Source organism: Athene noctua, chromosome 2 (genome assembly GCF_965140245.1).
Source record: "Athene noctua chromosome 2, bAthNoc1.hap1.1, whole genome shotgun sequence".
Taxonomy (NCBI): domain Eukaryota; kingdom Metazoa; phylum Chordata; class Aves; order Strigiformes; family Strigidae; genus Athene; species Athene noctua.
This window is the reverse complement of record NC_134038.1, coordinates 155,746,676-155,763,071: the sequence shown is the minus strand read 5'-3', so window position 1 is coordinate 155,763,071 and position 16,396 is coordinate 155,746,676. Positions and strand designations below refer to the sequence as shown.

The following is a 16,396-nucleotide window of genomic DNA, read 5'->3' as shown; positions in this document are numbered from 1 at the left end:
GTTTCATTTCCAACTGATTAAGAATGTTTAATAAAAAGAGGAGTTAGTGCTGCAGTTCTCCTATAAAACCTTGCAAGGCAAATATTCTTTGAAAGTCCTAAGGATCCCCCTGGGACAACAGTGGTATTCCTGAATTTCAGCTACAGACAGATCCTGCTGATATGATAATCCTGTGCTGAAACATAAAAGACAGAGATCTGATACAGATACCTTACAGCTTAATCTTCAGCATCCCCTCAAGGAATGACCTACTATATTGGAGGCTTTCCAATGCCAAGTGTTTCACCTCTTCTCAAAAGGCCTGAGAGGCTGTAAACTACCTGCTTATTTTTTTGTAAGTCAATTTTTTCAACTTACTGTGACTAACCATGTGTGTCCTACCACATGCTCAAACAACAGCAGTCTTAACAGAAGTTAGCTCTGGAGTCTTTATCATGGGATAATGCCTGATAATTATTTTTTAACTGAGCAATTTAATGCTTTCAGCTTCTCCTGTGTAGGGCATGTTCAGGTTCTTCTTGTACAATCTGTAGATCTGCAACATTTGTTCCAGGATTGTCTCAAGGGAAAAAAAAAGAATCATAGGAAAGGTAGAAGAAGCAGTACACATACTGAAGTAAAACACCTATCTGATCTTAATGTTCTTACAAGCAGGTTGCCACATAGCAGGCAAATTGCGATACCTCACAGCACTCCCCATTTCTGTTTCAGCGTCATGGACCACAGCCCTTTGAGAGCCTTGGTAACGGTCCATGGCAAGTGAATGCAAGTTGGAGCAGTGGGCAGGTGATGGGGCTCCTGAACCCCCAGGTAGCACAGGGCACATGTACATGGAGGTTGGTTTGTGGAGAGGAGATGGCGAGGTGGGATAAGGCTAACAGAAGACACACTCAGGAATGTGGGACTTGTACTGTTTTTATCAAGACATTTAGAGAAATTGTCTGAAAGCCTGACTGTCCCGATGCGCAGTATCACTAGCTAAACCTTCATCCTCCACTCACTTTACTTCAAGTCCTAGTTCTTGACATCATGACAGCCCTCGCTTTACAGCCTGCTCTGCTTGGGGTACAGGAGACCCTGAAAGGTAAAGGCTGATTTCAAGAGAGCTGCTTCTGCTTCATGCCAGCTGCCACTATCTGCTATTTGGGCCGTGCCGTAAAAAAGGATCCCAATTGAATGGCTTACATGCTTGTGTTTATAAACCATACTTTGCTTCTTCATTAGATTGCACAGGGTTAGACCTTACTGAGTTTAGTCCTGGTGGCCTCATGCATCAACATCTTCTGTAGGGGTTGTGTCTTCTCCCTCGGTCCCATTAGTCCAGGGGGGATAATTTACATTTCCATTTCAGGGAATACAAGGAGTCTAACATAAAGCACACAAACGTCTTCAGGGCATGTGGAAAAATGCCCTTTCAAATGGGCTTGTGTCTGACAAAACCTAATATATTTCAGAGAAGATCAAGCTCTTTGAGGCATGATCGTGTGTTTTATTTGTTTCCAAAGAACTTTTTTGGCCCTGCATAAATATGACATCAAAGCAATTAATTTGGTGGCCTATACAATTCACTCCAATACATGATACATAGGAACCTTCTCAACTGTGGACCAGAAAATTACGCTGATTTTATTTTAAATATTTTTTTTTCACTTCAACTGCAATCATCTAAGCTGAACCAATTTATTCCCCCTAATGCTTTTGATCCTATAAATCATGAACTAACAATATTTTAAGATAAAATAAAAGGTCTATCTTCCTCCTGGAGGTCTGCCAATAGAAGAACATTTGCCACAAACCCTGCTCCTCCCCTAGAGTTTCAGTCATTTGGATTAAGGTTCTGAGAGAAATAAAATAAACAACCCTCACTACTGACAGCTAAACCAAACTACACGTTAGTTTAGCTACTTGCACTCTGTGAATATGCTGCTGAAAGAAAAATACGTATCATGCCTCCCTGTGAAATCTGTATAGAAAGACACGGTGAAATATTAATGCTCTTTCCTTAAACCCTGTGCAGTGGGCTTCACAGGTGTTTGTAGGCTTGATAGAGAAGATATAAAGGTACAACATATTTTTCTGCAACTCAACCCTTTCATAAGGGCTTTGAAATTTTCCAAAGTAACCTCCCTGCGTTCAAGAAAATTGCCTTCTTGTTTGTATGGAAGGAGGCATTGCAGGGATACTTCTATCTGTGAAGAAAACAGTTTTCCCCAATTGATACGAAGGTCTCAAATAATGATCTCTGTCTGTTCTTACTATTAGCTTTTGTAACGTTGCCATTTGTTTTCTGCTGTAAAATACTATAAAAATTAGAATCTGAATCATCACAAATTGAGGGTTTTAAAGGGAAATTTTTGGATACAACTTCTACTTAGTCTGCTGAATTTACACTATGTCCCCGTTATTTTGTCCAGAGAAAGCAGCATGCATCTTTGAGGGAAAAGAACCATAGAGAGTTTGACTGTACAAAATGAGCTGTAAATCTAGCATTGAGCAATGACTCATAGGATTGGGAAAATAATCTTCTCACATCAATCAAGTACTCATCTGAAGGTACACAAATTACTGATCTAAGTGCTTTTTAGAAGTACATTTAAACATCATAATATATTTAATGTGTACAGCGATATAAGACAAAAATCAAGGACAGGCAGTATGAGAGGAAGGGGGGGCAGAATGAGTTCATCACATACATCAAGGTGGTCCAAGTCCGAGATATTCAAATTCTGGCTACACCAAGTTCCATGTGCTATTCCTGCAGAGGCAGAGATTTTGTTTTGAGATGAACAAGAAGTCTTTTCCAGGCAGAAATCAAAATACTCAGTTCAGAGTGCAAGACTGCTGCTTGAGATTTTTGTCAAATGTTGGACTTGCTCCAGATGATCTGTGTGATGAAGCCAAAACCCGTTCCAGGGAAACACAGGAAACCCTACAACAACTGTCACTAGGAGATGCTTTCAGATGCCCCCTGGTAAAAGCAGTCAAGACAGCACTACAATCAAGGATCCTGCTACTTAAAGTAGTATTCCTCATCTGAAATTTTAGACAAAAGTGACAATAAAAAGCCAGACTAGGCAGTCTAAGTTGTACCTTGCCGACGCCGACTGTTGAGTTTCCTAAAGCAGGTGCCCTCCACAAGTCGGTTGAGACGTTGCTGCTTGATCAGTTCTAAGATCTCAGGCTGAATCTTCTCTTTCAGTTCCCTTGGGAAGAGAGAAAGTAGGCACTTGTCAAATTCAATCAAAGACCATCCTCTTCCCTCTGAGACAGTCTCACAAGATATTTCTGCAAGGAGTTTAAAGGGGACAGCTCTCACAGGCAGACTCAGGTCAGAATCTAGTCTGTTCCAGAAAAAAAGCCTTTTTCTTATAACAAAAAACAGGAGGCAGAATATCTCTGTTGCAGGCATGTCCCTGATACGACATCAATGTATGACTCAGACAGGTTACTTATTTGTTTCTTATTTTACTCATCTAAAAATAATGTTTACTATAATGCATCAACAAGGTTTTCCTGCAGCAAATAATGCTTTTTCATCACAGGATCACTGTGAAGCTTATTTGAGGGTCTGTCACCTTTTGTTGCACAATCCTCTACTGGTACACTTTACTAGCACTATTATTTAGGACAACACAAGAAGGCTAAAACACATTTTAAAACAATGATAAAAAACAGCAGGCAATGCCAATAAGCTAAATTAATACCACTATATGCCTGTTCTTAATTCCATGCCATTCAATTAATTTGTTATCAGAATTTTGTGGAAGACAAACCCATGACTAGGGATTGCTAAAGGATCAAACTTTACCCTTGCCCAAGAGTGCAGAAACCCACAGTGCATTTAGAAATAATATCATATATCCTCCAGAAAATCCATTTTCTGCATTCTACTTTGATAAGAGTTCAACATGTCAAGAACTAGGCAGAAAAAAACATGCACCAAACTTCAAATATAAAGTTTAATTTCATACACCATCACATGGATTCACAGATGTCTGAATTCATCAGTTATATCCTCACTTAGATTCATTAAGAATACATAAAAGACAGGTTTAAACATCAACTCGACAGCAAGCCTAGTAAGATTAAAAAAATAACTGAATGTGTAGAGGATTTATAAAATATGAAGTGTGTCAGAACCATAATTTCGCATTGCTGTGCAAATTAGGTAATACCAAAAAATCATTCTGTCTGGCAGTATGTTCCAGCAATTGTCATCAAAAGGAAGCAAAGCTGTGGTATCCCATAGAGACAAAAAAAAATTTATCTCTTTTTGAAAACTGAGGAGCCCAGCCTCTGCTGATATCCACATTCATTTGGATCTATACCTTTGATCTGCCAGACCCCCCCTGAAACCACTGCAAGTCCTCTGCTAGAAAGATCAGGCCTTTAAAAAAAAAAAAAAGCCATCTTTCCTCCAGGTATTAACAAAATGGTTGGAGTTCTTGATGCATAACCCACTGCATATTTACAAGCTGTGAAAATCCAGCTGGTCAAAACTCAAGGAAGCATTGTAGCTATAGAAACAGGCCACCTTTTGAAAATGGATTATTAGTCCTTTAGGATAATTTTCAAGCACTGTTGTTTTCTCATTGGAAAATAAGATATGAATATGCTGAATGGTTAAAAAAACTGTGATTAGAAGAATTTTGTGCTCGAAAAAATGTCTTGCTGCTACTGAGCCGATGAGCTTCCCCATTCCTCAGGTAAAAGCTGGGAGCAGGGGCTCAGCAGAACAGTGTTAAAACAGAGTGTGGATTACTCAGAGGTCCAGGCTGAAGACTAAATCTCCACCTGGACTGATTTCAAACATTCAAGACTGGTATAAACATCAGTTTAATATTTAAGTCGTTTAATACAGAAATTGGAGAGTTATCATTAAATAGGTGTTAAAGATATATACAACATAACAGTTGTAAGACAGTACTGAAAAAACAAAAATGAATGGGTCACTCAGCACATTAACATCTGACTGTTTGCTCACAGTATTCCCTCTTCTGTCCTCTAAAGCCCCATCTGCCCTTTACAAACCAGAGGAAGAGGAGAATTTTTAACCAATCCAAAAATAAACAGGTAATGCTCTCTCAAGTACTTCGCTGTCTAAGGCAGACTTTCCATAGGAGGAAGGGAGGTAGGAAAGGGACACCACCTTCCTCCTCCTTGCTGATGTGCTGGAGTCCCTCTACACATGTGCATATATCTGCTCTCACAACCACAAAGCTCAGAGGTAGTATTCTCTTATGTTTTACAGTCCCCAAACATGAACACACAGAGGTTGTGGAGACAGCTCATTACTCCATGGAGAAACAAAGAGTCTTCAGTAACTTTGGACTTTAATGACACCCCATAAATCCATCCATCCCTTGCTATGGTCACCTGCACTTACTGTCCTCAGCAGCTCATGTCAACACATGGTTACTCTGACTTGTACGGTTTTCAGCTATTTTTCAGGTACCATGACTCCAGATACATTTTTGCAAGGTGATCCTGCCACTTAGTGCTCCTCCCTGTCAAGGTTTCTGTTCTACCACTTCAAGATGACAGAAATGGGGCAGAACAATCAAACCATGTCACACAGTTAAACAAAAGATGTGCTTCTTTGAATCTTTGTATTTCCTTCAGAAAGCCATCTGAAAGCAAGGGAATTCAGTTCCTCAGGATCAGTGTCTAAAGACAGGAGGGTTAGAAAAAAAATCTCTGTACAAAAAATAGGTTCTCCTGCCTAATTTTAAAATCAAACAGGAACAATGAGCTAAAGGAAGATCATAAATGCAAATATGTTTTGTGCAAGTTTTATTTATTGTCCTTCAGGTGACATCAGCTTAACAGTTTGTGCCTTGTGAAGAGAGAGAAAGAGAACAAACTTGGAAAGTCTAAGGAGACAGCAGCTTTAGAAATTGCTATTAGTTTCCTACTGTGTTCCTGTCACGTAAGAAGGGCAAAAGTTAGTGGGCTGGTAAGACAGAAGGGTTGAGGGAACCACAAAGTAATATACACGATCGCTAATTTTCTGATCTCACTGGTCTTCGCACTACAGGCCACTCTAACATGAGTCACTTGCTTTTAAAATAACAGACCTGAATTGTCAGCACATCTGAAAATCATTAGAAATTATTTTTAAATTATTCAAATGATACTAATTCTTCTTCAGCAGCAGTTATATCTGTTCCCAGCTTTTATCTTTCCAGCTTATAGTTAAGACTCTTGTTAGCTGTTTTCATTTCAGGATGTGGCATATTACAGACATTTAAATCATTACAACACAACAGAAGAGTAATCCCAGTACTGCTTTCATGTATTTTGTCCTTTTATCTTTCTGGCTTGTAGCTATACCCTCTCCTAATCACTTCATACATTCAGAGTAGGCATTAGTGACTCTTTCTAGCATTGCAGAGAAATCTGTAAGATAAAAAGCTGAGAAGCATCCACATCCCTCCATTTCCCTGCATGTTGCTGATTTTCATACAGATGTTCCTTAGCAATGGCTCCTCAGCTGACACTAACTCTCCTTTAACCAGCAACCTTCCACTTGGACATCAGATCTTTACGCAGTATTAACCCATCTCTGTTGCCATGTAATGTGTCAAGGAGATCTCCAGTCCTCTACAGGCCCACAGGATTCCTAGACACCTTCTTCCACAGCCATTCAAAATGAACCGGTGATATGCTATCATTTTGTTGTGGAATTGCAGTTTGGATGATCAATAATGATCCCAGAATCTTGGGTCAATTCTGTTCTGAAGGACTTTTTACTTTCCCTAATAAAAAGTAGAAACTGAAAAAACTTCATCTCACACGATACGACAATGCTCATAAAAAAGAAACAAATAATCCTTGCAAAAGAAGGTTGTTGTAGTTAGGAGGATCTAAGGCAACACTTGCCACCTTACATTCAAATCCCAATTAACTGAAGCTTTTCTCACCCGACAGCTTGAAAACTTAAAACTTCAGTGCTTCATACAATAAAACAGCAGAAGAAAGACTTCTATCACGTTCAAGGCAGGAGAAACCATCATCTGATTGCCATATTCTCATGTAGAACTAAACAAGGCCTGCCGACTTTACATTCACCGTTATGTGCAAACTCTTTTAGCATATCTGCAAGGCTTTAAAATATACAGCAGAAACCACGATTGCTCTCTTCAATCAGTCTCCTTCCCTACAATGAGGCCATGATTCTGTACTTCTATCAATTGTGCCATCTATGCAATTTGAGAGAGTTCAGTACAGGGAATCAAATCAAAGCAGAAAATGAAAGAACCATTTCTTTTCACAGTCAAGAATAAGTGATCATGGATGCAATCAAAATGCAAATGCATAGAGTTAAATCTCTGCAAAAGCAGTTGTGATTGCTTAAACACCTTATCGATTCACTTAGCCTTTATAGCCTTTAGGCTTAGCCTTTGTCCTGAAACTGAAATGAGTCTCTGGTAACACTTCAGTTGCTTTTAACTATTTGTGTTGGCTGTTTCACTCATTCCATGATGGGGAAGGAGACTGCACTGTAGCAGCAACTAGCCAGAGTGATACTGGAAATAAATAGCTTGCAGAGGACGCTGTCAAGGTTCACAAGGCTAGGTGATGGTGCAAGAGAATATAAGGAGCTGATCTGTATCATACTTAAACAGTTGATTCATAGGGAATTTAAGGAAAATGAGAAGCTTTGGTGACAAGCTTAGCAGTACCGAGCAGCTCTGAACCACTCAACGTTGCAGGGGACTGGCAGGGGATTTCTGAGCAGTGTAATGATGCAAAACTGACTGGAACCATTTGTAGCTTTTTAATTGATGCATTACTATGAGTGACATCAGTTCTAATTGGGCATTAGGTCCTATCTTCTAATACACTGAAAACATAAAAGAAGCATTCCTGCTTTGATCCACATTGGTATGATTAAAGTTTAAGTGTGTAATTCTACTTGGCTTATGCTTCCGCTGTTGACCTGCTGCCCCTCGAGGAATACGTCCCCAGAGCTTGTACTTAGATAATTGTATCCTTTAGAAATGAATCAAAATGAGTATCTCACTTCTGATTCCTGAAGTGCTCTGGTCCAAACCCTTCTCTATACGTTTGCCTTGAAAAGAAGATTTGGAAAAAAACACAAGCCATTCCACTTGAAACATGATAAAGATTTCATGACATTTCAGCTTATGCTTCTGGAGTCCTCACCATTTTTCTGCTGACCTCAAAAGGTTTCCCTGTCTTGCTCAGAGAAGTGACACTTGGAATTTTTAAGGCCTTTGGACAGAAGACAAAGTTGTGGTGTTTTTTTTGTTGTGTTGGGGTTTGGGGTTTTTTTGTTTTGTTGTTTTGTTTTGTTTTTTTTTTTAAATGGAACTACCAGCACCAAAACTAGGCTCACAATCATGCAAAGCTAGGAAATATCAAAGCATTGTTTCATACAAATAAGCCACGTGAGACCCTGTAGGGATTTGCTGAATGTGGTTTAACTGAATTCAAAGAAAAAGTTGTGATTCCCAGCAGAAGAATGCATAATGCATTTCAAGCAGACGCTGCACTACTGCTTTTGAGCACGGCTCCCTGAACACCTTTATTCCTTGGGTTCTCCCAGAAGAGCTCACAAATGTCATTCACACTTTTTAATCCTTCCATGCAAAAATGAGTGGGGAGAGAAGACAGTACTTACAGAATCGGACGAGACTGGAAGTCTTCCTGGTTCATTCTTTCAGACTGGCGTATTTTCAGTATTTCTGTGTAACTGAGATTCTGAAGTTTGCTCTTGAACTGATCCAGGGAGCTAGGCTTGGTAGTGAGTGCTCTCATTATCTGTTCTTTCACTACCTGCATTACCTGTGGTTAACAAGGAAAGGAAAAGAAAACCTGTGTTAATACTTTCTGCACTTTTGTTTCAAATCTTATTCTGGGTCACAGTAAGATTTCTAGGTACAGAAGATGATTAATGCTATGTGGTCTCAAGACAATTTTTCAGTAGCATAACCAGAAAATAAGCCAACTTCTGACAGGTCATCACAGCTTACAGCAAAAGCTCATCTGCTCTGTAACAATAATTTTTCTTTTTTTTTTTTTTTTTTTTTTTTGTGTGTGTGTGTCATTTATTGCTTGGCTGTCTCCCTAGACAGCTAAATTACAATTGCTGATTACAGGATTTTAAGTCCCACTCTCCCCATGGTTTGTGTGCTCATGGCAGCAGTAGTGTGGCTCTTCTGCATTCTGAGCTGATGCTCCCATCATGTCAGGGACAGGCACATATACAACACCAGACTTGCAACAGCAAAATAAAGCAGTGAAGTCCTAAGGAACCGACTGAGAGCGCAGATGCACATCCTGACTTCTGCCAGCTCAACCCAGGGGAAGCGCACAAGTTGCAGGGACCACTCTTAACTGCCCACAAGAGAGACTACAGGAAGTTTTTCAGGTCTTACTGCTCTCCTGCTGTGTCCTGGAGTTGCTGTCCTGACCAGCAGGCATTAGCACAAAGTGGCTAACTGTGGCCCATTGCTTCCCTTATTCCTTAGGCCCAGAGGCAATGTGCACACACAGATTCCCTTTGAACACACAGAGATTCCCTCTGAACATCAGGAAACACTTTTTCGCTGTGAGGGTGACCGAGCACTGGCACAGGTTGCCCAGGGAAGTGGTGGAGTCTCTCTCCTTGGAGATACTCAAAATCCATCTGGACACAGTCCTGGGCAACTGGCTCTAGGTGGCCCTGGTTGAGCAGGGGGGCGGGACCAGATGGCCTTCAGAGGTCCCTTACAACTTCAACCACTTTGTGATTCTGTGAGAGCCTTACGCTACAAGCACATTATGGCCATACGCAATGAAAGAAAGAGAACTTGCTAAAAGAGACCTTTAGTCAGGGGAGAGAGAGAGAGATCAGTTTGCCAAGGGTATTACAGATTGCTTTTGAAGCAATGCCATAAACAATGCAAACCAGAAAATGAGAATGAAGGATGGCTAGGCAACAGCCATCTATCTGCATATTAATTATCAGGAGAAAACTGCTGAGACACAGTTAACTAAGGGGAATTGCTTGGCTCTAGTTCAAATAAATACATATCACAGATTACTGTCTGTCTCTCTGCAATCCTGGACTCATTTCCTTGGTGCTGGTGCAAATCACACACTTTGAAATATTTATCTGATGCTGTGCTTAAGTTGGCTGAAAAAACAATTTATCAGACTTAGAAAGGCCCATCCCACACAAATCTATTAAAATCTGCTAAAAAACAGTAGGAAATGGTAACTCCTCCTGGTATCAAAGCAGGTATGGCAGAAATTAACAGCTACACAAACAGAGAGCAAAAGCTTTTCCTGCACTGTTAATTTTCCTTTATTCTTTCATCTTCACCATGTATCTAAAAACAGAAGCTCAGCCCCTCAGAGGTTCCCTAATCATTCTGAAAATTTATTTTTTCACATATTTTATTGCTTCACATGTGTTGCCTCAGTCTTCTAACTCATTGCCTGCACTATGTTTTTTAATTTTGCTTCCTGAGATGTAACTTTTTTCTCAGATGTGATCTAAGCATTCATTTTAGCTGTGTCCAGCAGGTGAAACTAAGCCAGTAAAGAAATAATCTCCTTCCTTACTAGAGGGACTACATCAATCCCAGAGATCTACTTCAAGAGAAGCAAGATGCTTCTCCCAAAGGTGTTGGCTCAGGTGCGCAGCAAATGCCTTTGCCACACTTTCACTCCCTGGATGAAGCAGCCTACCTACACTCACTTGGCTGGGACCTTCATTTGATTGCATCCTTGCAGTTAAGATCCAACTCTTGGTAAAAATCTTGCAAACCCAGCAAAGATGAGCTCCTCTCCATCCACTCCTACAAATTTTATAGGTACATTGCTATGTATTTGAGGAAGTCTTCTAAAGTTTAGTTTGATGGTAAAAAGCAACACTGAATTTTGTCCTCTACACCTACATACTCTTCATTTCATATACAGAAGTATTTGCTTTTAGAGGGTGGCCATGTGCAGCTAAATCCCTCTGAAGAGTTACTCAGCTGGTCTGCCAGTGGGAATCAGCTACTTCCCCATCTGAAAGATTAACTCCTGACTGCCATCCGACTGCTTAGAGGGATTAATGTCTCCTTGACTGCATTCAGAGTGCACTCACGAGACCTCAGCAGTCCAAGTAAGAAACATGCTGTCACACCTTGGAAATAACAAACCGAAAGGCCAAACAACCATAACACCTGAACATTAATGGATTGTGCCCGACAAGGCAAGAGGCATATTCTTACTGATTTCACTGGGTCCGGGTTTAATATCTAAAAAGCCTTAGGAAGTGTAATGAAGGAAATGTCCTCAAAGGAACAGTGAGAAAAAAATGAAAATCCCAGCGACAAGTTGGATTTTTAAAAATATCTTCTGTCTTCCTCTTTGTGCCTTCTTGACAATGACTACTTACTGCTAATTAATTTTAATTTATATTTTATATATTTATATATTATTAATTAGGACTAATTCTTATTAACTACAAGGAATGGAGAAGAGACTGGAAATTAACTTTGCCCACTGAAAACATATTCAGCTATTGGTACCTCCTAACACTACTGTCCAGGCTCACGGTGAACTGGGCCTAATTTTTCACCCTCACAGAGAATGTGACATTCAGCTGTTGACTTTACTTCTGACTTCTCAGGTCCACTGAAAAGTTGTGCCAGACTACTTTGTTAAATGTGGTTTTACAGCCAGCCTGAAGTTATCATTTCTGTGGTGCCATGTAAAAGAAGCATGCAAAACCACATAGCTTAATTCAAACACGTAAGCCCCGTCGCTGCTCATGGTGCAATTTTAAACAGACAGACATAGTGTAACTGCTAAACTAACCATACTACACTGTTACATTAACTATCACTACCATATCACCTTGATTTTTCAGCACTAAACCAAATTTGCAAGCAAATATAGTCCTGCAATAGCTTATGCATGCATGCAGTTCCAGTTTCATGCATTCATTCAAATAGCTGTACAAATCTGGTTTTCTGTTGCTTAGATTTAGCTTCTTAAATTCAGGCACTCATACCAGGGAAACAGCCTCTATGAGTAGTTTTTCTCAGAAAATAAATGGAAAAAAAAAAAATACTGTATTTTAAGGAGGTGCATATATGCAGATCTTCTTTTCAGTCTGATCTCTAAACCATTCATATGCTCATTCTTGGCTAAATGATGCAAAGGAGGTTCAGATTCAGTAGACTTAGGTCACTGTCATTTATGCTTAGTTGCAAAATCCTGTATAAACCCTCGTCTCCCTTCTCTGGTACTGACTGTTGTGTTTAAACTGGAAACAATGCAAATTCCTCTTCTTTGCTATGATCTAGAAAGTTATTCACAGGGTATCATCAAAGACCTTCTTGGTTTAGAGGCTCACTTTCTCCTGAGACAGAAGGCAGGATGTGTATGCCCCAGGCCCAGCACATAATGGGGTGATCACTTGCCTTGTAATGTCTATAGCCAACACTATTTAACTAGCTGGCCAAAATGTCAAAGCTGCTGATTGCATTGAGTCTCCTGAGCATTCGGGAATCACCGCCAAGAACTTCTAATCTGTTCAGTTTCCAAAGCTGAGTTGCCAGCCTTTGATTACTGCTGTCTGAGAGACAGCATCAACCCTTCCTCCCCTCGTGTCTGACCTTACAATGAAATTAAAAGTATTCTCTACTCAACGTGATTGTACATAAACACTGTAGACAGTTGTTTTAATTACATTATGCTTTGCTACTCTCACTGAAAAATAACTGTTTTAGAGGGCACATTTGCTTTAAACCATGTTCTTTTTATCTGACAACCTCTCGTACAGTAAGAGAATCCTGAGTTCTGCATTACAACTGAAACAGGTAAATTCACTGAAGACATGAAGAGAAAGTCAGTAGGAAAAAAAAAAACTTTTTTTCATTTAATCACATAGGACCTTCTTCCCTGTATTTCGTATCCATCAAACGTGTCTTAAATTTCTGCAGTCAGTATCACCATAACATTAAATCATCTATTTTTCATTAAGCTATTTTAGTCTAGCTTTGTGTTTAGCTTATTTGACCTCATCTCTGTCATCTTACATTCTTACTACTTTGCCTTTCCAATATTTAGCCCCTCTTTTATTCTTCTTTCTCTCTCTTGCCATGACAACTTTTGCTTATGCAAATAAAGTCTCCTCCTTCCAGGATGGAGCAGAGGTCGGAACTCTTGGGCTCTACAAGGGGACAAAATAAAAAGCGAGAAGTTGTCAATGTCAGAAAGAGGAGTTTATCCGGGCCAAATTCTATAGCAACCTTCCCACTGGATTGCATTTCAGTGGCTTGTTTACAACTACGGGAAGCACCAGCCTCTGTACTCTACTTACCCCATACCAATGCAAAGTTTGTCGTTGGCACTGACTGGAGAAGACAGGCTGCTGTCTCAGACGCCTACCATTGCCTGCAAGCTGCTGGAAATTTAAGTCTGAGCCTTCCACTCAGCAGACACACTCTTTCTATGAACTCACAGCATCAATGTTCCCAGAAACTTCTCCCAGAACACCCTGAAGGGCTGGACATTCACAACCCATCCGTGGACCACCAGACAGGAGATGAACCTTTCTCATAGCTTCCCCCCAGTATCAGTGTTTCTTTTGAATAAGCATGCCCTTTCACATGCAATGACCCTCACAGCAGCAAGAATACATCCAGAAGCCATCACAAAAGCCACTAAGTTGTACTTGTAGTATCTTGGGGCACACATTACACTGATTGCTGCTTGGTGACTAACTCAGGGGGTTGTGTGTGTCAGTATGTTATGCTGACTGATCTTGACAGTCCACCCTTCTTCTGGACAGTCGGGACATAGGTATAAATCCTGAGCCCACATTCTAACGATGTGCTTAGTTCAGTGCTTTCCTAATTTGGCTCAAAATTTGCAGCTACTGTGAGGCATGATTCCCCTATCTAGTTGCAGCATATGATAAAAGAGCAGCCACTGGACTGTGCTATAATCAGAGACCCTCCCCGCCTACAACCAGACTTGAAGCACCTTGAAGATGTGAGAAGTTTTAAGGTGTCATTCAGTAGCTTTTCCACGTAAACATTCAAAAGTCAACAAGCAGAAAACTGGAGGAAAGACATCTCTTCGCAAATTGGTTGTCAAGAATGCGTACCTAGTTTCCTTCCCATCTAAATGTTCCCCCAAAGAAGCAGCTTGGTTTATACAGGGTAAAAAATGAAGGAGAAAACATCATTTGGTGATTGAGATCCAGTTTGACCATGTTGGTCACAAAGGGATTTCCTTCAGTCAAATCCACAGAGCAGGCAAAAATAAGTCTGTAGAGTGAAATGGCCAAATAATTCTTAATGAGCAGCACTTACTGACAATAGAGGCCATGAAGAAAATCTAATTCTGAAGGGAAAGGGAATTATTTCAGTTTACAAGCAACCTGTCAACTCCTTTAATGAAAACTTTACATGTTTAACATGTACGCCAGGTAATTCAAGATAATTTTTTAGACTGTTTCAGAGGATAAATTGTCTTAACTAGATCAATGGTTATATTTTCAGAGTACTCAGAAGAGTCATCCTGAGAGACTTCAAGGTGCTTGGAATGATGTTCCCTCCCTGCCCCACATACTGCAGTCTGTGAATTTACTACGCTAGTCTCTCGGTTACAGTCTGTACCAAGCTTCCACTCCACATTATTTTAGAATATTAATCCAAACATGCCATCCTACACAAGCAAATTTAAACTCAGTGCTGGCACAATCTAACCATGACAGGAGACTCCAAAATTCTAGACCATTTCTTTTATTACAGTCTGTGCACTCTGGAATTACAAAAAAACCTGTTTTCAATCATCTTAACTATTCCAGAACACAAGGACAGTTACTGTAGCCAGTGATAAAGAGGAAACTCTAAACCGCCTGGATGTACATAGCCACAGGAATAATTAAGTTGATTCATTTTCAGGCAGCAGGATGAGGAAGCATCTGTCAGAGGATTTAGCAGGTATAAGCTCTAATACATTTTATCTCTTAATTTTCTGCAGAGTTTAAAACTCATTGTAAAAAAAGTTTGTGTTGCTAGGGTTTTGGCGCTTTTTTTTCTTCCCAAATTCTTTTGCTTGCAATTACATTTTTCTAGTATGAACCAAGATATCTTTCAGTCTGCAGAGACTTGAAACAATGTAATGGTTTTGATCAAACTGAGCAGTCTGTTTCCATGTGGTACCAGTATCAATATCATTACCCAGTTCAGCAATGACTATAATTTTGCAGGAATACCCAGCATGAACAAATGAGCACACATAGCAGATATGACGACAGAGCTGAGAAGCAGATGTGACGGCAGTTCCACACAAGGGGTTTAAAAGATCTATAGCAGGTGTCTGAAAACTTAATGCTGTAGTAATAGATCTCTTCAATGTGAAACCTTGTTCAGAGCCTCAGGACCCAAATACACTGCCTGTCCTCTGGTGAGGAAAAGAGGGAAGAGAACCTGAAGGAGCTTGACCTTGTACTGGATCCCAAGATCCAGAAGGTCAAGTAGTGAAGAAAGAAAAGGCTGAAGATGAAGCAAGGCACACAATTGTTTTACATTTCAGAAAAGGTCTTGATTTTTCCAGCTTTTTATGTTCCCTTGACTAATGAATCACAGGTGTGGAAAACCAGACTGAAATCACAGTGTTCTTGGGAACTGATGAGCTGAGATTGTTGTTAATCCAAGACTAAGAGTGAGGGGATAGAGAATTAGTTACACTCTTATAAGAAGGGAGGAATAACAGCCACAGGGCCATGAGCAGAAGACTGGTGATCACCATGAAACAAGGTGTGAAAGACAGGCTGAAAGCAACGAGGAAGGGGTCTGAGGAGTGACTGCATCTGAAGGAGCAGATGTAAAAAAGTCCAGTTCCCTGCAAAAGATTCCTGGCTCATCCTGCTGTCAGATGCGAGAATTTTGTAAACTGCGTTCAGTGGAAATGGACCATTAATTGCTTCACTCTTGTTGTATTACATCTTAGGGCTCTGCAGGACAAGACTGTGGTCACAGCTTGAGTTGGCACTTTCCAAAGAAGCTCCCAGAATTCTGTTAGCTGCACTGATTATTTTTTTCTTGTATAGATAGGTTCTGATGGAGAACTACTGGATGCCAAGGAGGCCCTCCAGTTATTTTTTAACATTACCATTTATTTGCTCAATTAAAACCAGGAACAGTGGCAGAGGCTTTGGCTGGGAGCAAAAACAGCTTGAACTTGGCTGCGAAAAAAGCAAAGGGCTACCAAAAAATTCCACTGAAGCATAATATGGCCAAAGGGATGGTCAAGAAGATGATTTTGACAATGAATGTGAACAGACTGGAGTGGACAAAGGAAAAAGGAAAGCAGGTACTAAAAAGGGTTTTATAAGTACAGAAAAGTGACCAGAGAAGGAACAGAGGTTTCAGTA

At 40.2% G+C, this 16,396-nt stretch overlaps 1 protein-coding gene across 2 annotated transcripts in view; it reads right to left on the bottom strand.

Moving 5' to 3' along the window:
* Nucleotides 1-16,396, bottom strand: part of ELMO1 (engulfment and cell motility 1) — a 306,139-nt gene that overhangs the window by 20,064 nt on the left and 269,679 nt on the right. For both annotated transcript variants that reach the window (XM_074900796.1, XM_074900797.1), the window contains 2 exons: nt 8,648-8,811; nt 3,091-3,203 (listed from right to left, as the gene is read on the bottom strand). In XM_074900796.1, the coding sequence (XP_074756897.1) occupies nt 3,091-3,203; nt 8,648-8,811 (277 nt within the window). The remainder of the gene's footprint in view (nt 1-3,090; nt 3,204-8,647; nt 8,812-16,396) is intronic.